Source organism: Vulpes lagopus, chromosome 21 (genome assembly GCF_018345385.1).
Source record: "Vulpes lagopus strain Blue_001 chromosome 21, ASM1834538v1, whole genome shotgun sequence".
Classification (NCBI taxonomy): domain Eukaryota; kingdom Metazoa; phylum Chordata; class Mammalia; order Carnivora; family Canidae; genus Vulpes; species Vulpes lagopus.
In genome coordinates, this window is record NC_054844.1 from 2950488 (window position 1) to 2978137 (window position 27650).

Consider the following 27650-nt stretch of genomic DNA (forward strand, 5'->3'; position numbering starts at 1 on the left):
GAAAAAAACAATAACCTATTTTTCTCTGAATCTAGAAGACCCAAACATCAGAAATAACATAGATAGTGTGCTTTGACATGTTGGTTCTAATTACTGCAAACATTTGAAAGACAATCAAATACTAACTAGAAAGTCAAGGCTGGGGGCTGTCCGGGTGGCTTAGCAGTTTTGCGCCACCTTCAGCCCAGGGCCTGATACTGGAGACCCAGAATCAAGTCACATGTCGGGCTTCCTGCATGGAGCCTGCTTCTTCCTCTGCCTGTGTCTCTACCTCTCTCCCTCTCTCTCTCCCTCTCTCTCTCTCTCTCTCTCTCTCTCTATCTGTGTGTCTCTCATGAATAAATAAATAGAATCTTAAAAAAAAAAAAAAAGTCAAGACTGCCTTAAAGACCATGCTCCCATTTGCAAAGGAAGGAAAGAGAGGGAGGGAGTAGAAAGGAAGGAAGAAAGAAAACGAAAGGAAAGGAAAATAGAGGGAGGGAAAGGGAGGGGAGGGGAGGGAGGAAGGAAGGAAGGAAGGACGGACAAACGGACAGACCAGACGGACGGACACTTTCCAAAGAGGAGAAAGAAAATCCCCAGACTGAATGAAAACTGGAGAAAACATCTCAATAATTTGTATGGTCTCTGCATTTATCCATCTTCCACTGCTTGTACATCCTTACTATGTGAACTGCAAATATAAGCTGGCTTCCTTGTTAAAAGAAAAAATGGAAAAGGTTATCTTCCTAAGGTCTACTTGTGACTGATGATACACGGGAGGGATGCCTGCGTGGCTCAGTAGTTGAGTGTCTGCCTTCAGCTCAGGTCATGATCCCCGGGTCCTGGGATCAAGTCCCACATCAGGCCCCCCCCCCCCCCAGCCTATTTTTCCCTCTACCTCTGTCTCTGCCTCTCTGTGTGTCTGTCATGAATAAATAAAATCTTAAAAAAAAAAATTCTACCAAGAGGGAACAAATACTCCCAGAAGGAAAGCAAACAGAAGAGTCTAAAAAGAAAGAAACAAGTGTACCAAGACAATAATTACAGGAAATACTATGATATGAAGAATGAATGGAGAGACAGATGCATGGATGAGAGGAAAGGAAGAAGGAAAGGATGGAAAGAGGAAAACAAACTGAAGCAATACAAGGATTTTCATCAGACAGTAAGTCCATACATTATAAAGCCATGCATCATAAAATCTTCACTTCAAAAAGTGGTGAGAGGCATCTGGGTGGGTCAGTTGGTTTAAGCGTCTGACTCTTGGTTTTGGCGCTCTCTCTCCCTCTGCCCCTACCAACCCCCCTAAAAAAGTTTAATTTTAAATTTTTTAAATGGTGAGGAAAATTCAGAGTCTAGCGAGTTCAGGGAATCCTGACATTAGCTCCAAGATTTTTTTAAAAATACATAGAAGTGATTAATAATGTCCTTCAGAAGAATATAAAAATAGCATCATGCCTATCTCCAAAACTAAATTGGCTGGAGAGATCTGTACTAAAATGAAGCAACTATTTAAAGCATGACAAAAAGCTAGGCGATCAAAACTACCTCAACTGTTGCAGAATCAAGTTGATGGCACTGATTATGAATTCAGTGTTAATTAAATAAATTATATCCGTCAGTACTCTTACCCCCTCAACCCATATGTTTGTACAGAATGTCAGTTATCCACAGGGAGAACATGCTGTTTTAAAACCGAACAAATGATGTAGTTATTCCTTCAGGTTCTAAGTTCCTATGTTTTCACCACACTGTCAAACTGTTTATACCACCACACATAACAGCTTACTCTTTCTCCTCCCAAGTTTCTAGCATGTAAATAAATACAGCTTATTAAGTCCGTGAACTTTTTGAATAAATAAATTATTTAAATGGAAAAATATAGTTTAACCTAAAGATCACTGATCTTAAACCCAGAAAAGTTAACATGTTTTATTCCTTGTACTCAAAAGTGTGAAATAGGATACCTATTTCCTAAAATGACCAGAACGTGAATATGAATTCATAATGAATATTTCTCCACACATTAACATTGGTAATTCTAGGTAATGGAAACAAGGGTTTATGTTTATCATTTTTTAAGTTTTCTGGATATTTAGAGAAAAAAATAAATCTAAGTCTAATGTTCTAGGTTTCTAGACCAGATGGATCAGCAATATAAGTATCACCTGGGAAACTGTTGGTACAAAAATCTTGGTCCTCAACCCAGCCTACTCAATTAGAAATTATGAAGGTAAGTCCCAACAATTTATGCTTTAACAAACCCTCCCCATGTATTCTGATGCATACTCAAGTTTGAAGACTACCTGACTAGATTATAAAATCTTAACCATTCTTCAAGAACAGAAAACAGGAGAAGCAGGTTGAGGCAGAGGAGATAATGAGGATAAAGAGTGTTGGTGCTTTACCAATTCACCTTCTTTGACCTCCTTCCTGACAGACCCCTATGTGGCCACTGTCTTCCTTATTTTTCTAATTCTACCCAGATATATTTAGCACTCATGAATTTACTTCTTAGTCTATTTACATTGTATTTTTTTAATCTCTAAATTCTCAGCCCAAAATATATATTACAATTACCTAAGGGAATGTTTTTAAAAACTGATGACCAGTTCCTATCCCACATCAATTAAATCAGATTTTGGGGGGACGGGGACCAGCCAAAAGTATCTTAAAAGCACCCTGGGCAACTTTAGTGTGCAATCAGAGCTGAAAACCACTCAGTCTAAATGAAAGTTCTTGTCTCTATTTGCTATATTTCCAAGTATAATGAGAAAACTACTGTATCAGAATCACTAGAGAGATAATCAAAATTAAGATAATCTTCAGTGATAATATACATATATGAAAACTTTTTAAATAGCTATGTATTCTCTTTTACAGTTTTTTGTTAATTGCAAGAGATATGTTTTCCATGGGTGTCAGTAAGGACTTCTAGTAAGATTCCATTTTTTTAATGTCAATTTTTAAATTTTTTTTTAAATAATTAAGAACAGTACAAGAAATAAGGCAAACATTGTGAAGACAACAGTAAACAAACAAAAACATTTGGTAACTCTGACCAAGGTGCTTAATAAAAATACAGATTTTGAGCCCTACCCCAGGCAGTCCTAAACCATGAAGGCTGGAAGCAGCACCTATAAATGTTAAAGTGATTCTTATTCACGAAAGCTTGAGAAATGCTCCAATAATAGGTTGTTCGGTCTTTTGCCACAGGGCAGAGAACAAGTCTGGATGTAAAAAAAGAGCCCTTTCATTCCATTTATTTCATTAGCATCACTTCCTGGTCTCTTAGAAGGGTGAGCCCCAGCTACACCTGCCTAGTGAGAAAGAAGTACAGTTTCTACTTCAAGACTTAGATTCCATCCTGTCTTCTCAGTCCATCCTCCCTAATTACAAGTCTCCAGAAGCCAGAGCTCATTCTTACTTTACTCCTTTTCACCCTTCTCATCTTCCTTACAAGAGCCCCATGCTTGCTCTGAGTATTCCCACTCCAAATGACCACCTTTTGTTCCACACTCATTCACCTTTCCAACTACCCTGTGAAGCTAATTCTTTTAAAATATCACAAAATACTGGCACCAGTTAATCATCCTCAGGTTATATTTGTACTCTCAATTTCCAACAACAAACATTCTCTGTACCCCTTCAAATTGAAAATTGTTTTAAACGTTCATAGATTATGCCATGTTTATAAACCACCTCACTAGCAGAGGATTGAAAAATAGATTTCAGTTCAAGTACTGACTCTTACCCGTTAATAGTAACCAGTTTCTCAACCTTTAAAAAAAAAAAAAAAGATTTTATTTATTTATTCATGAAAGACACAGAGAAAGAGAGGCAGAGACACAGAAGGAGAGGCAGGCTCCTCGCTGGAAGCCCGATGTGGGACTCGATCCTGGGACTCCAGGATCACGCCCTGAGCCAAAGGCAGACACTCAACCGCTGAACCACCTAGGCATCCCAAGAGTTCCTCAATCTTAACCAAACACTGGAATTATCCAGGGAACTTTTAAAAATCTCCACATGGCGACCACACTTAAGCCCCAATTAAATCAGAAATTAAATTGGATGAGGAAGAGTAGGCATCTTTTTCTTTTTTTATAAGCTCCTCAGGTAATACTAGCACACAACCAAGATTGAAAACCACTGAGCTAGAAAAGATTAACAAGATAGATTTAGATGTTGTCGGCCATGGGTGGGCAATACTTTTACCATTACTACACTAGATGCACTTAGCCAAATACAGGAGACTCTTGAGAGAACAGTGACTTCAGAGGAGAGAAATCCCAAATTCCAACACTAATAAGAGTAATATGCAAGTATTTGTTTGTAGTTCTTTTTTGTCAAGAAATACCTTCTATTTGTTTAATCTATTTGTTTAATCTAGTTTTAAAGGCAAACACCATACATCCAAATATGAATAGAATTTTTACAGAACTAAACTAGTTCAGATTTAGACTTACAACTTTCTTCAGTGCCTACAATGATATCATTTATATCCACCAATAAAGAAGAGAGATACTGAGCAAGAAAGTTAAAATGAACAGATACTAGTGCCCACGTGTACCACAAAGCATATTCACCTATATTTGAATATGCTTTCATATTTCAATACCATACACCACAAACAATTTCAATTGTTTTTGGAGTCTCTATGATATAAATCCCTTTCAAGATTATATTTACTATACTCAGTAAATTAAATCTATTCAGTATCTTGTACAGACAGCAATCGTATACACCATAAATCTTTGAGTATGTGAAATTCAGGTTTAAAAACCTATTTTTGTAATAAATATGCCACCAAAAAATATTTACTATGTATCATCAAGTAAAAAGCATATTCGAAAAAAAAAGTAATCAAATTCACTTTACTGTTTTTTTCGACTTTACTCTTGGTATGACAAAGAAATAATGTTTAATTTTAGGAAGCTACAATTCTTCTAATAAATGAACACCTGGCAAAGAGAGTCGCAGTTGTATTAACTTCCTGCCACAAATGCCAGCAGCAAGTACATCCAATTTCAAATTCCTCTGAAGCCAATGAGTGGGCAGAAGACAATCACAGCCAAAATGGAGAACACATGGTACTCATTCTTTGAAAAAAATCAGTTGATTACAACCAGGAGGGGTAGCCATCTGTCACAAGAAAAAGAGGTGGCAGTAGCTGTCAAGGACTGTGAGGTGCCCCTTAACCCGGGCAGGTAAGACTTAGGTTTAAATTCCAGATAACTCTTATAATAAACACTTATTCAAACTTATTAGCATCAAATTATGAATGGAATGGGTAAGAGGAAGGACAACCACCAAAACTGTAATTCTTCCAACACTGACTCTTATCTCTCTACTACGAACAGCAACTACAGAGCAGGCAAAAACCACACATGGAAAAATTCACAAACAAGTCAACACCCGGACAAATTCAATTCCCTCTACAGAAAGCACTGGCTGTTTTATCTGCATTACATTTCCTGCCTATGCATTTACCTAAAATTAAAAAAAAAAAAGAAAAAGAAAGAAAGAAAGAAAAGAAAGAAAAAGAAAGAAGAAAGAAAGAAAGAAAGAAAGAAAGAAAGAAAGAAAGAAAGAAAGAAAGAAAGAAAGAAAGAAAGAAAGAAAGAAAGAAACTTCCCAAATATGAAGGTAAAGTGAACCACAAGTCAAAAATCAACCTTTACTATGGCCCTACCCTTCACTAACACTCCTCCAACCACCCTAATCATTCCCAGCCCCTGCAAAACAATTTAATGCTACATTTTGAAGCTCAGTGGAGTAAATAATGTGAGCAAAGCATCCTTTTTAGTGACATTTATTTATGTAATATTTCAGCTTAAAAAAACACATACAGCACAGAAATTAATAGCTTAAAATAAACATAATGAAGAAGTATAAGCATTCTGTGTTGCCTGTTTTTAAGAAATCTCCACTGTCTTGTGAAGGTTAAGGCTTCTTCATACAAAGGCACATAGTTTAAATTATTTGCGGAGAGTTTTAGGTCCAACTAACCAGCCAGGAACTCCTTGCCACAGAAAGAAAATTGAGCAGTGAAAAAATTATTTCCAGCAATATTACATTCCTTTTGGGAAAGCACTCTATAATTCATGGATGAGTCATTGTGGAAATATAAATGTTAAATAATGGATATGACTGTAACTGAAAATTCTGAGAGCTAATTACACTACTCAAAGTTGCTGGTAACTCCTTCAGGAATATTAAGGCTACACTGGTAGTGATTAGTTATCCAAATGAAACTTATTATCCATTGTGACCCACTTTCCAGAAAAACTATATAGATCCCATGCTCCTGTTTTCCTTCTCAGAGCAGATTACAAGGTACATTGCATACTTCAAAAAATGTTATACAATATTATTTGTATTTATGAAATATTTGACTCAATTAACATCTTGTAGTGCATATCTATTATGTCAAGTAGCCTTGTCCATAAATTTATGCCTATTATCTCCTTTAATTTCATTTACTATCACAACCATAACAGCATCTTTCCAAATTGACAAGTGACAAAACTCACATGAAAGCTCTCTGCTCTTTATATACAAACATTGATTTTGTGCTGTCTGTGCTCACTTCGGCAGCACACACACAAGATTTTGTGCTGTCTACCTTAGAAAGAACATCAACAGTCAAGAATTTCTCATTCCCAGAAGTGCTAACTTGATTATATGAATCAGTAATTAGGGCATTATAATCAAGGTGAAGAGACTACTAGAGAACTCCATTAGAATAACTGACAAAACTAAAATCAGATCATTTTTTTAAGATTTTATTTATTTATTCATGGGGGCGAGGAGCAGAGACACAGGTAGAGGGAGAAACAGGCTCCACACAAGGAGCCTGATATGGGACTCAATCCTGGGACTCCAGGATCACGCCCTTAGCCAAAGGCAGACACTCAACCGCTGAGCCACCCAGGTAACTGCTGAGCCACCCAGGTGTTCCAAATCAGATCATTTTAGAAGGAATTTCCAAAGACCACCTTGTCCAACATTCTGGGTTTTATAGATGAAAAGCCTGGGTTCAAAGACTGAACAATGTGCTCATGATCACACACCTGTTACTGATTAGCAAGGCCAGGACCAAAACTCCCTTTTTAAAATTCAGTATCCACTAGGTCAGTGATTTCAAACTCATCAGACTCAAAACCACCCCTCCCCTTTTTATAACAAATATTTTGTAATGTGCCCTTTACTATTCTGAAATGAAGTTCACAGATAATAAGCCTACCCTCAGATGTAATCAAAAACCTACTGTAATGGCCTATTTTTTTAAAAAGAAGATTATGTAATAAAATGTGTGTTAATACGCTAAATATATATGTGTGTGCATGTGTAAATGCTATGGCACAGCTACACCCAAAGACATATGCACTCCCAGATAGGGGCTGAATAAATGGGTTGCATCCAATAAGCAATGCTGCTATTAAAGTGACTTGGTAAGGTTCTAAACAAAATACAATCTTCCATCAATTTACACAGCTCTCCCACTGCTACAAAATTCAGCATATATTGAAGCCATTCAAAAAATGCTATTGTATTTATGCATATTTACATAGTTAGGATCTTATACACAGATATTTTACCTACACAAATTTCCAGCAAGACATGTAAAAATCATGGAACATGGGAGAACTTTTAAATACTCAGGGCCATCCTAAGCATCGCAAGGTAACTAGCAACCCTAAGCACTCTCTACCCGAAATCCAAAAAATACCTTCTGCCTCTAAGCTCTTCTAGCAACCAATATTGTTAGCAGAACTTCCCAATAAATGAGAAACAATGCACTTCACCTTGAAAATTAGTACCTGTCATCAGAAATACAGAGAAAATCTGGAATTTATCTGCCATCATATACATAGATTTTCTTTTATTTGTTTCATCTGTTGAAAATGCTCTGCAGCGTGGATAACATGCTTTCATAGAGAACCAAGAAATGTACTCCAGGAAAGGAGAGAAAATGATGGAAATATCAGAGAGGGTGACAGAACATGAGAGACTCCTAACTCTGGGAAATGAACAAGGGATAGTGGAAAGAGAGGTGGGCGGGGGGAATGGGGTGACTGGGTGATGGGGGGCATTTGACAGGATGAGCGCTGGGTGTTATATGTTGGCAAATCAAACTCCAATAAAAATATATATATAAAAAAAAGAAATGTACCCCAGGAAATTACAGGAAAAGACTAGAAGTACTCATTAAGGTACGCTTCTCTCCTAAAAATCTTGCACCTATTATTACATTCCTGTGTCCATTAAGAAGAGCTATGTGGCAAGAATAAGTTACTAATTATTCAGGTTATCAAATCTATGAAAGATAATCAAAATTAAGAATTTTTCTGAATATATTCTTCCAATATCTCAGATTTTCAGTCCTATATAACTGTCCCTTCACTTTGCTCCCAATAAGTTTATAATGTAAACACACATGATGCAACAATGTAAGAACATTTTTTAAATACCATAAATATTTATCTGTGAACAGATAAAGCAGTTTTGCTTTCATTTTAATACAATTATCTCAGACCAACAACAGCAATGACACACACACACTTTTTTTCTTTTATTTTTTATTAAAGATTTTATTTATTCATTCATGAGAGACACAGAGAGAGAGAGAGGCAGAGACACAGGCAGAGGGAGAAGCAGGCTCCACGCAGAAAGCCTGATGCGGGACTCGATCCCGGGACTCCAAGATCACGCCGTGGGCCAAAGGCAGGCGCTAAACCACTGAGCCACCCAGGGATCCCCTCTTTCTCTTTTAAAAAGAAAGAGAGAGTAAGTAGAGAGAGGAGGAAAGAGAGAGGAGCCAAGAAACAGACTCTTTACAGAGAACTGATGGTTTACCAGAGGGAAGATGTGTGGGGGGGACAGGTGAACTAGGTGAAGAGGATAGAGTACATTTATCTTGACAAGCACTGAGTAATATGTGGAACTGTTGGTTCACTATATTGCACACCTGAAACTAATATAACATTGTATGTTAAATACACCAGAATTAAAATGTTTTAAAAATATATTTAACTGCATAAAAGTTACATAAAATTTTCCAGGAGACTGATTAATATGCATTGCCTGCCAATATTCTTAGTCTTTAAAACTGAGCTCTCTCTTTCAGAATTTTACCATGCTTTCTAATAGTTAAGCAATGATAATATAGATTCCTAATGTCAAGATATTCTAGATGATTTGCTCTCTTCTTTTTCAAGGCAATGAATTATAGTGCTCAAGCACTGCTAATGAGATAATTTGGAGGATTTGCCTATGGTTTTTGCCATACCCTGCCAGTCCCAGATTGCAATTCTCTGCTATTCCCAAATAAACCCTTCTTTTGCTGGTTTAAAAAAAAAAAAAAAGATAATTTTTAAAGCATACGATTCTTGAAAATTTTAAGTCCTCCTTCTTTTAGGCCTATGGATATGGTTATTTTAAACAGCTCCCAGAGAGTGGGAGAACAAAATTAAGTATTAGTGAGAACACAACAGCAATCAAAATAGATTACATCCTTTCTTTTTTTTAATTTCATCACAGTAAAAACTGAGTAATTGACGAGACAAAGTGGAATTCTTACTACAAAACACTCAATAAGAATACTAGTTAGACAACTATAACTACTGGCTATTTAAAAGCCTCCCAAGGAAACTCTAGGACAGAAATACATGCTATCAACAAACAAGAAAAAAAAGTACTGGTTCTTTTGGTCTTTTCACATTGTTGCTCTTGCTTTCACTGATGCCTTTTCTAAGAGTTATTATATATTTATAGGAGTCTAGTATCTCCATATCCATTTTGCCCTACAAAATAAGACTATGTTCAAAAAATCCAAGAGAATATGTATTCTTTGCACATATTCTCTAAATCACTAAAATTACTTTAATTTTAATGTTAATTCAGGAGTCCAAAAACTCAAGGATACAAGTTACTACCTTGTAACGTTTTCACATTGCTTTCAGCTTTATTTCTACTTAGGGCAGTTCACCAGAAAAATATAATGATTAAAAGAAGGTACTCAATATTTGTTATCAAAAATAAATAATAAATAATAAACATTAAAGCTAGTAATTAATAATAGATGAACCCTTTCATAGCTTGCCAGGAAAAGGGTGGCCTCTCTAATCAGTTATATCTGATATCTGATGTACAATCAAAAAACATTATCAATAGACCTCAAAGCAGGATTTTTAATTCAATGTGCATAGATAAACTCACTCCAAAACTTTAAAAAAAATACTTTTGGGGCACCTGGGTGGCTCAGTCGTTTGAGTGTCTGACTCTGGATTTCAGCTCAGGTTGTGACCTCAAGATCATGAGATCAAGTTCCGCCTTGGACTCCACGCTCACCATGAAGTCTGCTTGAGATTCTCCCTCTCTATAACTGCCCCTCCCTCCACTAGTGCTGCCTATAAATAAATAAATAAGATCTTAAAAAATAAAAGTACTGTTTTGGCTTTCTACAACAGTGAAGCTTTCTCCTTTTATTTAACATTGGGCTAAATTTTGGCCTATTAGGTTTAAGCCAGTGTTTTCCCATTACTGAAGAAATAATATACCCTCCTAAATCACGGTAAAGAAGCAAAAGCCTTGTTGATGTCAAAGACCATAACATCTTATTATAATACCGAATAGACAGGAGAAGAGGAACATTAGCTAAAGAATAATCTAGTTAAGACCCTTAGTGACAACGTCTTATCAGAGTCAAAAGATCCTAAGGATTTTGGACTGTTAGTCCCTTCTGCCTGGAATATATTACCCTAGTCACATCACTCAGGTCTCTGCTCAAGCAACATTTTCAAAGAGGCATAAAACACTTTTGCTGCATATTGAAATACAATGATTATCTCAATGATTATCTCATTTTAATTTAAAAGATTGAACTGATAACCTATGATTACTCAAATTCGTGTATAACTATATTTTTCTCAAAAATTAACAAAACATGTTACTTCAAAAACCATAACAGACAATACTTCCTGCCAATGATAAAACTTGTATTTTCAAGGAAAAAAAAAAATCAGAATTTTGGAAAATCTGTATCTCCCATCTGGTGAGCTTGATAGCCTACCAAAACTTAAAAGACTTTTCTGATGAGCTATGAATTAATATTAATGAATGCAAATTTTAAAAATTTGTCTAATGAAATACGGCAACATTTGGAAGATATGCATACTTCAACCAACCAAAATACTTTCCAAAAGACCAATACACAATGTTACAAACGTTGGAGAAAGCATATGTATTCATGTACATCCTCTACATGTAAAAGCTCTGCTCAAAGTACAAGACAGACCATTTTAATGTAAAAAATTATGGAAAACTCATTGGTAATATTTCAGATTCCACAGTGAATTTACCATTTGCTAATGAAAATGTTCTAAAACTATTATGGTTATGATTGCACACCTCAGTAAATTTACTAAAAAAAAACAAATCATTGAACTGTATGTACAGTTCATCAATGAGTCTTATAGCATATAAAACATACCTCAATGAAATGTCAAAAATCTGGGTGTGGTTTCAAAATATATCCATGATTGATTATCTAAAGAGGCTTTTAAAACACTCCTGCTTTGGGGATCCCTGGGTGGCTCAATGGTTTAGCACCTACCTTGGGCCCAGGGCATGATGCTGGAGTCCCGGGATCAAGTCCCACATCGGGCTCCCTTCATGGAGCTTGCTTCTCCCTTTGCCTATGTCTCTGCCTCTCTCTCTCTCTCATGAATAAATAAATAAAATCTTAAAAAAAAAAACCCAAAACTTAAAAAAAAAAAACCACTCCTGCTTTTTGCAACCACATATTTACTTGAGGCCTGATTTTCTTCAAATATTTCATCCAAAACAAAAAACTGCAACAGATCATTGAAAGCAGCAATTATGACAATCAGCTGTCTTCTATTAAGCCAGACATGAGACTTAAAACTATTTTCCATGTAAAATGTTATTTTTGTTAATATTTAATGGGTTTATTATTAAATATATTAATAAATTGTTTTAAATTTCTATTTTAGCCTCTAATATAACAAATATTGAAGCCCAGATAAACAAAAGCTGCTTTGGGAATCAACAATTTTTAGAAGTGTACAACATCCTAAGGCAAAAAAACTGAGAATTGCTGCTAAAGGTAATCACACAAGTGCCTGAGGGCTCACCAAAGACTAGAAGAGTTATCCCAGGGTGTTTTCAAAGTAAAATAGGCCTCTGAGTATCACAATCCCTGGAAGTATATAAGCCACCACACTGTTAAAGGATGGTACTGTATGCCATCAAAGTTGAACTATTTCTCACCTTCTCAGCCCACAAGGTCTCCACAGATGAAATGAAGCTACACAGGTATCACTTCAACCCACTATTCTCTCTTTTTTTTTTTTTAATATTTTATTTATTTATTCATGAGAGACACAGACTGAGAGAGAGAGAGAGGCAGAGACACAGGCAGAGGGAGAAGCAGGCTCCATGCATGGAGCCTGATGTGGGAACTTGATCCCGGGACTCCAGGATCACACCCTGGACCAAAGGCAGGCGCCAAACCACTGAGCCACCCAGGGATCTCCCCACTATTCTCCATCAATTGTCAAAATGTAACAGAATTTACCATGAGCTTACCAGATAGGAAAGACTGCCAGAACAAAGAGAAAGGGATGTAGTTCCAATAAGCATTATTGATAATAATATGAAAAAAATTAAAGGAACAGATCTGTGTTAAAAACTCCCACACTCCAGGAAGAAAAACTAGTATTTTCAGAGATACATATGGCAACAGAGAAAAAGAAAAATACAGCTCAAAAAAGCACTTCTAATCTTGTCCATAAGGAAGAACAGAACATTTTTAATACAAAGCTAATCATTTCCTTACTGAAAGCCCATTTTCTGCAATGTGTTTTTGACAAATTCACTCCAAATTCATCATGCAAAGGTACATGATGATCTTCAATGAACTTGTTAACTAAAATAAAACAAAAGACATCTATTACCAAAGTTCGTTCATCACAAAAATATAAACATTACCCCTTTTTAATGAATAGTGACTTTCAGGAATTGAGAGACTCAAGCTGTCTGCCTTCAAAGATGTATACCACAACAGCAGCTCAGCGGTTTAGCACCTGCCTTTTGCTCAGAACGTGATCCTGGAGTCCTGGGATCGAGTCCTACATCAGGCTTCCTGCATGGAGCCTGCTTCTCCCTCTGCCTATGTCTCTGTCTCTCTCTCTCTCTCTCTCTCTCTCTCTCTCTGTCTCTCATGAATAAATAAATAAGATCTTTAAAAAAAAAAAAAGATATATACCACAACAAAGACGGCTAAAACACAAAAACAGGTGAGAAAATACACACAAAACATGTACCATTTAATGGCTTCTCTCTCCTTCTCCAGTCCTTACTCCCATAAGCAGAGACATGTAGGTGGGATACTGAACTAACTAGACCTGTGAATTTACCAACGTTAACAAGCATACATCTATGTGCATGTTACCTAAGGTCACAATCATTAGTCTCTTATTTCCAATACTTATGCATTCTAGTTCCGCTTCCACTCTCCATCAGTGACCAAAACATTTCCCCTATCTCATTACCATGGTTCATCACAGTATTCTCTCTTGATATCATAGTCTATATTCAAATATTTCTTTGAAAATATCTCATGATTGTGCACCGTCCTCTTCGTTCCTATTACCCACATTAATCCAAGCCTTCTTCTTCCAATTGACACAAAGTCAATTGCTTTCTCCCCTTCCTTGCTCAACCCATTCTGCTGAGAGCAATAAAAGCTGTTCCTAAATAGTATTTTTTATTATGTCATTCATTTCCTTGTTCAAGAAATCCCTAGGGCAACTTCCTACTATTCAAATTCTTCTTCAAATAAATTCCAGACTAAGAAATAAAAAATTATCTTAAAGGATGAACTGAATTATATCTAGATAAAGCTGTCAAGAAGAGAGAGAGGAAGCAAGGGAGGGCAGGGAAAAAGGGAGTGGAAGGCGGGGGGACAACTCCCCAAATGGTTCTCTACAAAAGTTCCACTTTACTCCACACCATTTCCAACATTCTGAAAAGCTAAAAGATTTAGAACACCCATACCAGAGGCATTCTGGCCTCCCCGTAACCAATTCTAGCGATGATCAAGCATTACTTTCTGGAACTGACTCTTTCATCAAATGGATATAGCTTTGTTAGAAAATACAGTATATTTCCTCCACAGAGCCAAAATCCGTAACCCTATTTTCTGCACTCATTTTTCTAGCATTAGCCTTTCCCCCAAAAAAATAATGAAAAAGAAAAAAAAAAACTTCCTTCTATATGGCTGCCCATCAAATACAGAGTATAACTAAAATGTCACAAGTCTCCTCTTCTTTAGTTCCCTCAACCACTCCTTATGAAGCATGGTTTCTAGCCACCCCCTCCCTCCCTGGGCACCCATAATATGATGTCAAGTTCTAGGAGTATATGATTTTAAAAAGTGAAATGCAACTCTGTCCTCCCTTAATAGAACTAAAAACTAAGTTCATTTTCTGGTTTCCTTGCACAATAAAATAAAAACTGGGTTTCCCAACTCATATTTAAGCTACTATCTGCAAAGCTGTTGTAAATTAGCAAATCTCTAAAAACTATTCTGTCACTGAGATGAAATCACACACTAGACTACAGTGTGAAATGCAAGAAGGGAGAGTAGAGGGAAGAAGCTGCAATCCCCTGGCAAATCCTTATTTCCTCACAAATAAGCCCTGTCAGATATTTGCACATTTTTTATTAGATTCAATGAATAATTTTTCATAGCATTCCACTACATTCCAACTGAAGCAAATTTACCAACTCTACAAGCAGCCAATTTCTCATACCCACCTACGTTACCTCTGTATGTGACAAAGTCCAATGGATAGGTAGCTTAAATTTGTAGAAGACAAACATGAACAAATTTCCTTCTCAAAATGATTGTTAACTCACCAAAAGGAACATATCTATTTTAGATCTGACTTTATATTTCTCAGGACATTCTGCACAGTTCCTTTAACACATCCCATTTCTGAAACACCTAAAAAGATCACATCTATCTGTAAAATAAATTAGAATATTGATTTATCTACCATACTCTGCTTTATTATTCATAATCTATTTCTATGTTAAAGCAGAATTATCAAAAAGAAAAGTTATAACAGTCCAAGACACAGATTCCAGATTTTAATATCAGACTTAAATAACAGTAAAACAATTAGCAACCTCATGATAAAGCTTACTTAAATTCAAAGAATGATAGCTTTCACCATATGACAAATGAAGGTACAACCTAAACTGTAAAAATGTTAATAGCCACCAGTGTCCTAACAGAACAAATGACAAAGATTTTTATAAATTTATCTTTTTGTATTTCTGAACTTGGAAATTCTCTTGATCCCTAAACAAAATCAAAATTCAAAAATCAAAATCCTGAATAAGGGGATCCCTAGATGGCTCAGCAGTTTAGCGCCTGCCTTCGGCTCAGGGTGTGATCCTGGAGTCCTGGGATGGAGTCCCACATCGGGCTCTCTGCATGAAGCCTGCTTCTCCCTCCTACTGTGTCTCTGCCTCTCTCTCTGTGTGTGTCTTTCATGAATAAATAAATAAAATCTTAAAAAAAAAAATGCTCCAAAATCCTAAATAAAATCAGACTCTAAAAACAAAAAACTACACAAAACATTAAACTCACTTGCCACACTATAATACTGGATTTTGACCACACAAAATCCCAATGAAAGTGCTTTAGAACTGTTATTATTTAAATTAAGGTTCCAACTAAACTCAACATATAAAAATATAACAAGGCATATATCAAAAAAAAAAAAAAGTATGACAGTATCCTGTTAAGTGTTGGTTAGAATAAAATAAAACAGAAATCATCCAAAGCCATAGCTTTGCAATTCAAACAAGCTCACAGCTGGACTTGTATTCTTACCAAACCGTACACTAAAAACCTTCCTCATTTTCAATTTAAGAAGAGAAAAAGAAAAGGTCTTTCCTGTTAAAACATGTATCGCTCCATATCTCCAACCATTAGTATTTGAAAGTTCAATAACAAAAAGTGTTGAGACATAAAAACAGCTGGGAATTTATTTTAGAAACAATTTTTTTAAAGGACTCTATATAATGAACCATACACATTGGCAATTCTAAGAAAATGTGTTTTTACATTTGATATGATTCTAGAACAGACCTCTGTGGCCCAATCAGATCAAACATTTAGAATGCATCTAAATCCCCAGTCTCAAACTGGAATGGGGAAATCTATTTAATTACTGTAAATCCTATTAAACCAATCTTCTTTGTAAAGTGGAAAATGTCTGACCTCTGAGGGCTCTGGAGGGTATAATGAATGCAGAGTTTAATTAGGGCCCACTGTTGGCTCACTATAATCTATTAATTAGCATTCTCAGTCCTCTCAGTATCTCATTGCAGTGTCTCACTTTACTTTAAAATTGCACCCTATGCTTTTTGGACCAAAGTTACACAATTTTAGGATTGTGTGGTAATTATAGTGGGTGCAGGAAGAATATATTCCTGCCAGCACTAGTGCTTAATTAGGGCAAGGGGCGGAATCTAGATAAGGCTGTGTTCACCCTCCTTCAGTGCATATGGGTTTTTTTTGGCATCATACGCCTGTGGACTATTTCACTTCCACTGGACTTCAGTGCTGACTCCTCACCTCACTCTTTACAGAAGATTCAAATACTTTGCTTTTAAATGTAGTTTGATAATTACAAAGGATATTGTCATTGCTTTTTATCCTTTCGCAATATAGGCATAATTAGCTGCCTCAATTATTTGAAAATAAAGACATATATCAGTAATTTTTTCCTTGTTAAAATGGACATTTCCAAGTTGCTTGATAATAAAAATCATCTTTAGTGAAAGGCATATTTTCAGCATCATCAGAAAGGTATACTAGAGGCCAGCTAATTCAGTGTAAATCTAGTAGTCTCAATTCAACTTTTATCAAAATCCACTTTAAATTATATATACGCTTATATTTATACATACTACATTTATACACACACAAATGTAGTGTCAATATACTCTTGAAAGGTAGAAACTTTAAAGGGAATTGTTTACTCATGTGTAATCTTGACACAATATATTTATCACAAAAAGTTATAGCTCAGCCATTGATTTTTATTAATAATTTGAGACTGAATAATATTTAAGTAAGACATACTATGTTAATGCCTGTCTAAATACATATACAAAGTACCTCATATTTGAGCACTGAAATACCATCAATATGTACTCTAATTTATCAATCTGATTTTTACAAATTAAAAAACCTAATATCGGGCAGCCTGGGTGGCTCAGCAGTTTAGCGCCGCCTTCGGCCCAGTGATCCTGGGGTCCTGGGATCGAGTCCCACATCAGGCTCCCTGCATGTAACCTGCTTCTCCCTCTGCCTGTGTCTCTGCCTCTCTCTGTGTCTCTCATGAATAAATAAATAAAATCTTTAAATAAATAAATAACCTAATATCCTTGAAATACAGATACATAATGATTTTTTTAAAGATTTTATTTATTTATTTACTTACTTGCTCACTTATTTATGAGAAACAGAAAGAGAGAGAGGGCAGAGACACAGGCAGAAGGATAAGCAGACTCACTGTGGGGAGCCTGATGCAAACCTCGATCCCAGGACCCCAGGATCATGACCTGAACCAACGGCAGATGCTCAACCACTGAGCCACCCAGGTGCCCCCAGATACAATTTTTAAGACATTATGCTACATTGATACCTTACCACAAGACTAAATAAAGCAAATTCTTTTTTTCTGTCTTGAAATTTACAATTCAACACCAATTGTAAAAACTTTCAGAATGTATCTAGGAATGATAAACTTTTGGTGTTGTACTTCACCTTCTGAGAACAAAAATGTGAACTGAGGAAAACACATTCCCTCCCCCCCCCATGTCATATGTCATCTGAATATTTTATCTATACATCCATGATTCTCAAGGTGAGGAGATACCAAAATCACCAGGATGGGCTTTTTTGTTTAAACATATCTAAGATTTTAAACACTTTTTCCTAAACATACATTCCTTCTACCAAGGGTCACTGTCACAGTTAACAATCATTATGCACAGGAGTCTGTCACTATCCTGAAGTGCAGTAGGCAGAAAAAAGGTTAAGAAGCACTGAGCCAACCGTGCTTTGTTTGTTTTCCCTTCTGTCACAACTGAACTCAAAGAATCATCATGAATTCCCTACGGCAGATGAGCAATACACTAGTTTAAGAATTAGATGTACCACATTCTAAAGATCCCAAAATTGGCTTATCTCAGAACTACCAGGGAAGCTGGACTCCATATCCAAACATTTATAAAGCGAGACCTGGAAATCTATATTTTAAATAAATGTATCAGAACCAACATTTAGGAACCTCGTCCTTACTTTTAAGATCTAACACTTGGGGTCTATTTTAGTTTTTCTCTTTCTTTTCACATTTTTGTTTTTAAAGTCTTAAAGATTAAATCCCAAAAACTTCCTAAGGAATACCTTTTAAAGGACATTTCTTCTTTTTTAATCTCTAAGAGACTTAGAGATTTAACTATACTAATAAGACATTCCAAGTCTGTGTAATAACAGATTATATTTAATTGCTGGTTAAAAAGTAAATGCAAAAAAAAAAAAAAAAAAAAAGTAAATGCAAAGTAGTATGAGGCTATAATATATCTGAGAAGAGAAAATTATCATAATTTCTAATTATTTTGAAATCTCTGATTCAAAAGAATTAAACGTTTAGGCATTTTTTTAAAGATTTATTTATTTGAGAGAGAGGAGGTGCAGAGGGAGAGGGAGAGACAATCTTAAGCAGACTCTGCACTGAGTGTGGAGCCCCATGCTAGACCTGATCCCACAACCCTTAGATCATAGCCTGAGCTGAAACCAAGAGTTGGATCCTTAACCAACTAAGCCACCCAGGTGCTCCAATATTTAGTTTTTAATTCATATTGTACTATCAAGTAAATTTGAAGATTTTTAACTCTGTGATGTTAAATTAAGTAGTACAGAGAATAGTAAATAGGCATTAAAATAATGATTCAGACATAGGGCTTTAATATACAGCAGATGTGTTGGCTACAAAAGATAATAAAAATAAAAAAGATCACAATACCTATAATATTCCTTTGTATAAATTATATCTGTGTGTATGCACAGAGATGTTCATTAGGGAGAAACAACAAAATGTTAACCATGGAATAGCAAAGTTACCATATATGGGAGGATCTAGAGCAAATTTTGATTTCGTATCTATGTTTTTCAGTATTATTTTTATGATCAGAGAAAAGAAGCTATTTTTACTACTAGAAAATTAAGTCTGGGGCTTTAACATACAAAACAATATAACTAGCAATCTTCTTCAAGTAACCAGAACAGTAGACATGAATGCCTGAATTAAGTGTTAGTTAATAGAATGGTAAAACAATCAACAAATCTTAGATTTACTTCGTCAAAGACATCACTTCTAACTCCTTTCTTAGCATTATTCAAGAATCCTAAAGAAATCCAAGTAAGTTTATTACTTTCTTCATAATTTTTATTAACCAAACTCCAAAACAAAGTATAATATTAATAAGGTAGTTACTTTAAAATTTTTCTTTAAGAGTAGAATTTTTTAAGGAGGCAAATAATTCAAACTCGTAAATTTAAGAAAAGTTGTAAAAGTCTCAAATAAAAAGTATGATTAAGATTTTAGTTGCTGGGGTGCCTGGGTTCTCAGTTGGTTTAGCATCTGCCTTCAGCTCAGGTCATGATCCCAGGGTCCTGGGATCCAGCTGCATTCGGCTCCCTGCTCATTGGGAAGTCTGTTTCTCCCTCTCCCTCTGCCCCTCCCCTCTGTTCATGCTTGCTATCTCTCTCAAATAAATAAATAAAATCTTTAAAAATGTATTTTTTAATTGCTGGAAGCATGAATAGGATTTGTTCACATCTCTGGAGTCATGTTACTCAATGTGACATGACAGTGGCCAAAACATCAACTATAACTTGGGAGAGGAAAAAAAAAAATGTCTCATATATCTAATAAAATAGCATTTAGCTCTCAAACTGCAAAGCCCTAAGTATAATGCCTAGTTACTTCATTTATTTTCTAGAAGCAATCTACCAAATTGCCTTTCTTCCACCGTAAGTTAGTATGTGCTACCAAAGTAAGCACCATGGTAAATCTTACTCCTATCCCTCACACTTAAGATATGTAGCCTGAGTAATTCCGTTAACGCATCTTAGAGCACATGGCAAAATTATACTCTCTCTCGAGAACTGGAGAAAGGTAATACAGGCTTAAAGAAAAGACAGGAAGAGAAAGAGAAGCAGGGAAATGCAAGCAGGAAAGCAAGCAAGAACAGCGAGCAAAGAGACATGGCAACCAGAAAAAAACTACAGCACCGGGCAAAAAAGGTTAAGAAAAGGACAGAAAATAGATAAATAGGAAAAAGATAAATGAACCAAGAAGAAGAAAACCTAAGGAAGAAAAGAAAGAGAATAGCTCATTTCATTCACACACACGATTTCAGTCAAAAAAAAGGTAAGCATACATATAACACTAACCTGGTTTTCCTCCTGCACCACTCTATACTGTTCCTTCCAAATAGTGATTTTGGAAGCTTCATCTTTTCTCAGGGCTCGTTCTTTCTTCAGCTCTGGGCTCCAGAAAGTCTTGATGCTATTCATTGAAGAACTTAATTTGCTCTCCTTTACTTCCACATCCTTCCGCAAGAGATCATTTTCTCTTAACACTTCTTTCAGCTGTGTCTGCAGATCCATGATTGTATTATCTCTTGCCTGACGAAGAGAGTGAGGAACAGTGGATGCCATACTCACAGGAGGGAGGTGATGCTCTCCAAATGCTATGGTGTCACTAGCTACCCCACTGCTAGCTATATTGGGGCTACTGCCCATAGCAGTCATCCTGACACCATACGGCAGACGTCCCCCAGAACGCCCAAGCGTCATGGTGCTTTTAGGGGTTTCTGAACCCACATTTTCATGGTCACTTAGGTACATAGGTCCAGATGTAGCATAAGCAGCATTTAAGGATTGGATATTCTCCATTGAAAGGGTTTTTCCACCGCCACCTCCAACACTGCTTCCAGAACTCCCTCCTGTACTATTGGTTCGACGATGACCCAAGCGAGGGGAACGAGGAAGCCTAGGTGAACGCCCAGGGCTCTGGTTGCTTGGTTCCACCTTCCCAACTGAGCGAGCACTTCCATACATGGTTGCAAGATGAACTTCGGTGCCAAGAAAGGTGTAAAACAGAAAGCAAAGTATGAAATTCCGTGAGGTTTCTCAATGACTGTAAGTCTGCTAAGGCTACTCAGAAATAACAGGTCTCCAGCTGTTCAGTCTTGAAGAAATGCCTAACACCATATCTGTAATGAAAAGATCACACATTAAATCCTCCCTCTCAGAAAATTTTTCATTACCCTCACATAAGAAAGATCTCCCTGTCATCTATTTATTCATGCATTCAAAATTTGTCTACAGCACATTTCACTTTAAACATCATTTTAACAGTATTTTGCATGTCTCAAAACTAAATACTGAAACCATGCCACACAAATGGAAAAAAAGAAATAAGAGGTACAAAGACTAACAATAAAAGGATAAAACTCTATGTTTGAACCTAAGATTTTCTAACTAGAAAACCCAGGATCACTCACAGTTATTAAAATAACAGGATTCTACAAATCGGTTAGATATAAAATAAATATATAAATATCAGTATCTTCCTATACATTAGTAACACAATTAGAAAATACAATTTTTTACTCACAAATAGCACAAAATCATAAAAACACTTTAAGTACAAATCTAACAAAAAGGTGCAAGCATGAAATACTTCATATCCTAAAGAAAATCCCTACAAGATTCTCCAAATAATCCAACAAGCTGACCCTAAAATTCAAATAGAAGAATTAAGGTATAAGAATAACGTAAACAATTTGTAACACAAGAACAAAGGAGAAAGCTGTTCCCTAAATACCAAGATAAGTTACAGGTCCATGATTCCTCCTCACTTTCAATGCCAAAATCAAAAGAGCTATACGTTTTGTTTCTTCTTAACTCATTTAACAGCAAAACCTGACCTGATCTGGTATGAGGTCATTTATTATTTATAGGTATTATTCACACATTTACTGAGAAAACAATGTATATGATTACAGGATACTGCATAATGTCCACTGGGTATCACGAGGGAAAAAATCTGGACTTCAAGCCCAATAAGACCCCGCAGAATTTCTCATAAGAACTCAGAGCTTTGGGGAGCCCGGGTGGCTCAGCGGTTTAGCGCCGCCTTCAGCCCAGGGTGTGATCCTGGAGACCTGGGATAGAGTCCCACGTCAGGCTCCCTGCATGGAGCCTGCTTCTCCCTCTGCCTGTGTCTCTGCCTCTCTTTCTCTCTGTGTCTCTCATGAATTAATAAAATCTTTAAAAAAAAAAAAAAGAACTCAGAGCCTATTAAAACCACAGTATTTAAAATTGTATAGTACTGGCACAGGAACATAGTCTAAAGTGTATATGTAAGTTAGTATATGCTATAAGTAACATTTCAAAAGAATGAGGAAAAGACAAATCATTTCAATAAATGAGGTTTGAACAACTGGTGCTCTTGGAAAAATAAATTACATCCCTACTTCACACAGTACACAAAAATAAATTCTATGTACATTAAAGATACAAACTTAGTTGTTTTTTTCTTTGAGAGTGTGTGTATGCATATGCTTATGTGAGCAGGGGGTGTGGGTAGGGGAAAGAGAAAGAGAAGACCAAGCAGCCTCTGTTCCCAGCATGGAGCCCAACCTTGACCTGAGATGAAATCAAGAGTTGGATGCTTGACTCACTGAGCCATCTAGGTGCCCCAAAGATACAAATTTTAAAACTATCAAAAGTACTAGAAGAAAACTTAGGAGAATACCCTTGTACCCTTGTGAACTTGAGTTAAGGTAGGCTCTCTTACAGTAAGAAACAAAAAGCAAAACCATAAAGAAACACAATGTATTTAAATATGCTAAAATGGCATATTAAGTATTACATCAAAAAATACTATAAGCAAAATTAAAAGAAAAACCAAAAACTAGGTGATATATATCTAACATAGATATATAGATATATACAACCTGTATAAAGAATTCCTACACGGAAATGCCAAATTTCAAAGAGCAATGGTATAGGCGGAAGAGAGCTTGCATTGTAAGGGGAAGTTGGGGGCAAAAAATCTAAAGTGAACTTTAGGTTCACTTTACATTCATAAAGCTTGAATTTTATTTATTTATTTATTTATTTATTTATTTATTTATTTATTTATTTATTTATTTATTTATTTTTAAAGATTTTACTTATTTATTCATGAGAAACACAGAGAAAGAGAGAGGCAGAGACACAGGCAGAGGGAGAAGCAAGCTCCACGTAGGAAGCCTGACATGGGACTCAATCCCGGGTCTCCAGGATCAGGCCCTGGACTGAAGGAGACGCTAAACTGCTGAGCCACCCAGGCTGCCTAAACTTGAATTTTTTAAAAGCAAAGTATGTTCATATTCCACAAGCATAATAAAAACCAATTTTAAAAACATTTATCACAACTATCTACTTTCAATTCTCTCAAAAAATAAATCAACTAGATCTCCATGGTACTCCAATACAGTACCAAAAGAACTGGCTCAGGTCAAGTAACGGGGATCAGCACATTAAATAATATTTTCCAAAAATCCACTGTTATGTAGAAGTCTTAAGTGTTTCTTCACCAGGGCACCTAGGTGGCTCAGCTGGTTAAGCATCCGACTCTTGATTTCCGCCCTTGATTTCTCCTTGGGTCATGATCTCAGGGTCATAAGATCATCATCATTATCTGTTCCTCCCTCAGCAGAGAGTCTGCTTGTCCTTCTTCCCTCCCCTTCTTGCCCCCCCCAAGAGTCTGCTTGTCCCTCTCTCTCCCCTTCTTGCCCCTCCAAGAGTCTGCTTGTCCCTCTCCCTCCCCTTCTTGCCCACCCCATTCACATGCACACTTTGTCTCTAAATTTTTTTAAATGTTTCTTCACTGAAAACACTACCCAAGGGAACCCTGGGTGGCACAGTGGTTTAGCGCCTGCCTTTGGCCCAGGGCATGATCCTGGAGACCCGGGATCGAATCCCACGTCGGGCTCCCAATGCATGGAGCCTGCTTCTCCCTCTGCCTATGTCTCTGCCTCTCTCTCTCTGTCTCTCTCTCTCTCTCTGTGACTCATAAATAATTTTTTTTCAAATTTAAAAATTTTTAAAAATATATTAAAAAAAAAAACACTACCCAAGTAACTCACATAGTCAAAATTAGGAATTTAAAGAATCCATATACTTCACTCAAACTCAAAGAGGTTATTTTTCAGAAATATAAATTCACTGGCAGTCTCACCTTAACATTAGTAAAGCCCTAGGGTAATAGCAAGAAGAACAGAAAGTACATAGAGCCTGAATCTTTAAGGTTCCATCTCAGAAACAGCAATAGTTGGACGCCTGGGTGGCTCAGGGGTTGACGATGTGCCTTCAGCTTAGGTCATGATCCTCCCTACAGGGAGCCTGCTTCTCCCTCTGCCTATGTCTCTGCCTCTTTCTCCGTGTCTCTCATGAATAAATAAATAAAGAAATCCTTTAAAAAAGAAATAGCAATAGTACATCAAGTTCAGAAATTACAATACTCTACTAGTAATGTTTGGAAATTCCTCTCTGGGAATAACCTAGGTTAAGAAGTAAAAATTTCTTGGGATGCCTGGGTGGCTCAGTGGTAGAGCATCTATCTGCCTTCAGCTCAGGGCATGGTCCCAAGGTCCTGCATCAGGTTCCCCACAGGGAGCCTGCTTCTCCCTCTGCCTATGTCTCTGCTTCTCTCTGTGTTTCTCATGATTAAAATTAAAAAAAAAAAAAAGTAAAAATTCCATGTTTTGTTTTGTTTTTTAGGTAAACTCTATGCCTAACATGTGGCTTGAACTCACAACCCAAGATCAAAATTCACATGCTCTACCAAGTGAGCCAGCCAGCACCCTTCCTTTTCATGATTAATCTGGACTGTGAGGTAGGTGACAATAACCTACATATTGCTGTTTGAATGAATTCTATTTCAAGATCAAAGAGGGATGCAAAGTTTTTCTCTTTTTAAGTAAGATGAATTGCTTAAAATAAGAGCCATTCATTATCCAGAATCCCTTGAACGATAACAAAAGCTAACATTTAGTATTTACCATATGTCAGGCATTGTGCTAAAAACTTTATAAGATCTAATATATTTTTTAAGATTTTATTTATTCATTCATAAGAGACACAGAGAGAGGGGCAAAGACATAGCCATAAGGAAAAGCAGGCTCCCCACAGGGAACCCCATGCGAGACTCAATCCCAGGACCCCAAAATCAACACCCGAGCCAAAGGCAGACACTCAACCATAAGCCACCCAAGTGCCCCTCTAATGTAATATTTAAAAGCCTCCCATAACATAGGTACTGTCATTGTCTCCATTTTAGAGATGATGAAAGTAAGGCTTATAGGTGTTAAGTGACATCTGAAGTCACATACCCATTAAGTGGTAGGGTCAAGATTTGAATTAGGGCACCTAATTCCACAGCTCTGGAGGCTCTTAACTACTGTGCTTTAACCACAATCATCTGCTGAGAACGTCTGAACTCGCCATAGGGTATTAAAGGCTTCCACAGTTTTAAGGCAGTGTGTGCTGCTAATCTAGTACTTAGGCCTTCCAGATATAAAGCTTAAATAATCACATTTACCTTTCTATTAAGGAGAAAGTCTTTTTTAAAAGATGATGGGCAAAAGAACAAAGTAAGTCAGACTAACAAAATAAGGAGTAATAAGTCAAGAGTCTCAAGAATCATGCCATGAGAACAATACCCTGCCACATTCAAGAAAAAAATTCTCAACTGTGCTTTTGTGCAGAATTCTATTTTCTTGTAGTCAAGTAACTAAATCACACTGAATAGGCTAAGATCCAATAACAAAAATTCCAATCAAGTTTTCAACATTAGCAGGTGCACTCTAATGTTCAAGTCACTTTCATATCCAAAATGGCACTGGCATGTGGAGTCTTTATTATTATGAGAACTATATTCATTTACACAACAAAAGAAAAAAAATTACTAGCTCTGAATTCTTCACACTAGCTTTTTAATCTCAGGAGCTTCAGGGAAGATAGTGTTCCAAAAAAAAAAAAAAAAATCTTTTAAAAATATTCCAGGGCAGCCTGAGTGGCTCAGCCGTTTGGCCCCGCCTTCCGCTCAGGGCCAAATCCTGGAGACCGGGGATCGAGTCCCACGTCAGACTCCCTGCATGGAGCCTGCTTCTCCCTCTGCCTGTGTCTCTGCCTCTCTCTCTCTCTCTCATGAATGAATAAATAAATAGAATCTTTAAAAATAAATAAATATTCCAGATATACAACCACAAAATATTAATTCTTGCACTTTAAACAACTGACAAAAAAGAACATGCAGTATGATTCCATGTATGTAAAATTCTAGAACTTATTATGACAGGAATCAGTGTGCCTGGGGATGGGGTTGGGAAAGGCATGATCAAAAAGGAGGAGGAAACTTTCTCGGGGTGATGCAAATGTTCATTATCTTGACTGGGGTAATGGTTTCATGGGTGTATACATGTCAAAATTCATCAAATTATATATTTTTTAAGTTTTTTATTTTTAAAGAAATCTCTACACCTAACATGGGGCTCGAACTTACAACTACGATATCAAGAACCACATGCTTTACTTACTGAGTGAGCCAGGCTCCCCTCATCAAACTATATACTTTAAATACATTCGGTTTATTGTACATTAATTATACTACAAAAGTCTGGGGAAAAAATTTCACACTCCAAACTGCCTTGTCCTTGATTAATCCAAAAGAAACACCTTCACTGATTATACAACTGGAATACTAATTGCCCGTGAAAAAAATCATACAGCTATACAGTTTGAGCCCATAATATTACTCCCAGGGTCCTTCAGTTAGCTTCCTATTTAAATTTTGTAACTCCCTATCTACTTAATCTGTTGTCGTTACTTCAAATCTTCCCCCTCTGCCTATCAGACAGAATACATGAGTCTCTCCTGGGTCAGAGACAAAAAACTTTATTACTCACAGGACAGCAGAGAATATGTGCATCATGTCTGCATTGGGTCCTTGTTACCCTCAAGTCCCACAGGTGACAAGAGGGGTCCAGATAGATACTACACATGCAGCGGGTCTGCATCGCAGCTGAGGATAGTGAGTTTAGGGAATCCACCACTTTTATAACAAGCAGTAAGCCTGCTCTGTCCCAATGGGAAACATTACCTCAAGATGGCTTGCTGCAAACACAATCCTGAGAAATGGCCCAGGTTAAGAGTACTCAGGGCCTTGAATTCTTAGCATACCCAGCAAGCCTTGCAGGAAAGAAAAAACCCATGGATGACTCACCCTCCTGACAAGTATTTGTGGTAGTTTTTAAGGTATCTCCATAAATTCTCTGATACTGCTCCCTTCAAGAGGGAAAGCAAAATTCCTCTTTTTCTGAATGTGAACTGGACTTAGTGATTTGCTTCTGATGATGCATCACTTCCAAGACAACTCGTAAAGGACAATGGGCCTTCTGTCTTGGTCACTCTCTTGGATCTCTCATTTTGTGAGGAG

At 36.6% G+C, this 27650-nt stretch overlaps 1 protein-coding gene across 11 annotated transcripts in view; it reads right to left on the bottom strand.

Annotated features, from left to right (window-relative positions):
- Nucleotides 1–27650, bottom strand: part of ERC1 (ELKS/RAB6-interacting/CAST family member 1) — a 549485-nt gene that overhangs the window by 489366 nt on the left and 32469 nt on the right. For all 11 annotated transcript variants that reach the window (XM_041736575.1, XM_041736573.1, XM_041736571.1 and 8 more), the window contains exon 2: nucleotides 20552–21375. In XM_041736575.1, coding sequence (XP_041592509.1) covers nucleotides 20552–21220 — 669 coding nt within the window. In that variant the 5' untranslated portion in view covers nucleotides 21221–21375. The remainder of the gene's footprint in view (nucleotides 1–20551; nucleotides 21376–27650) is intronic.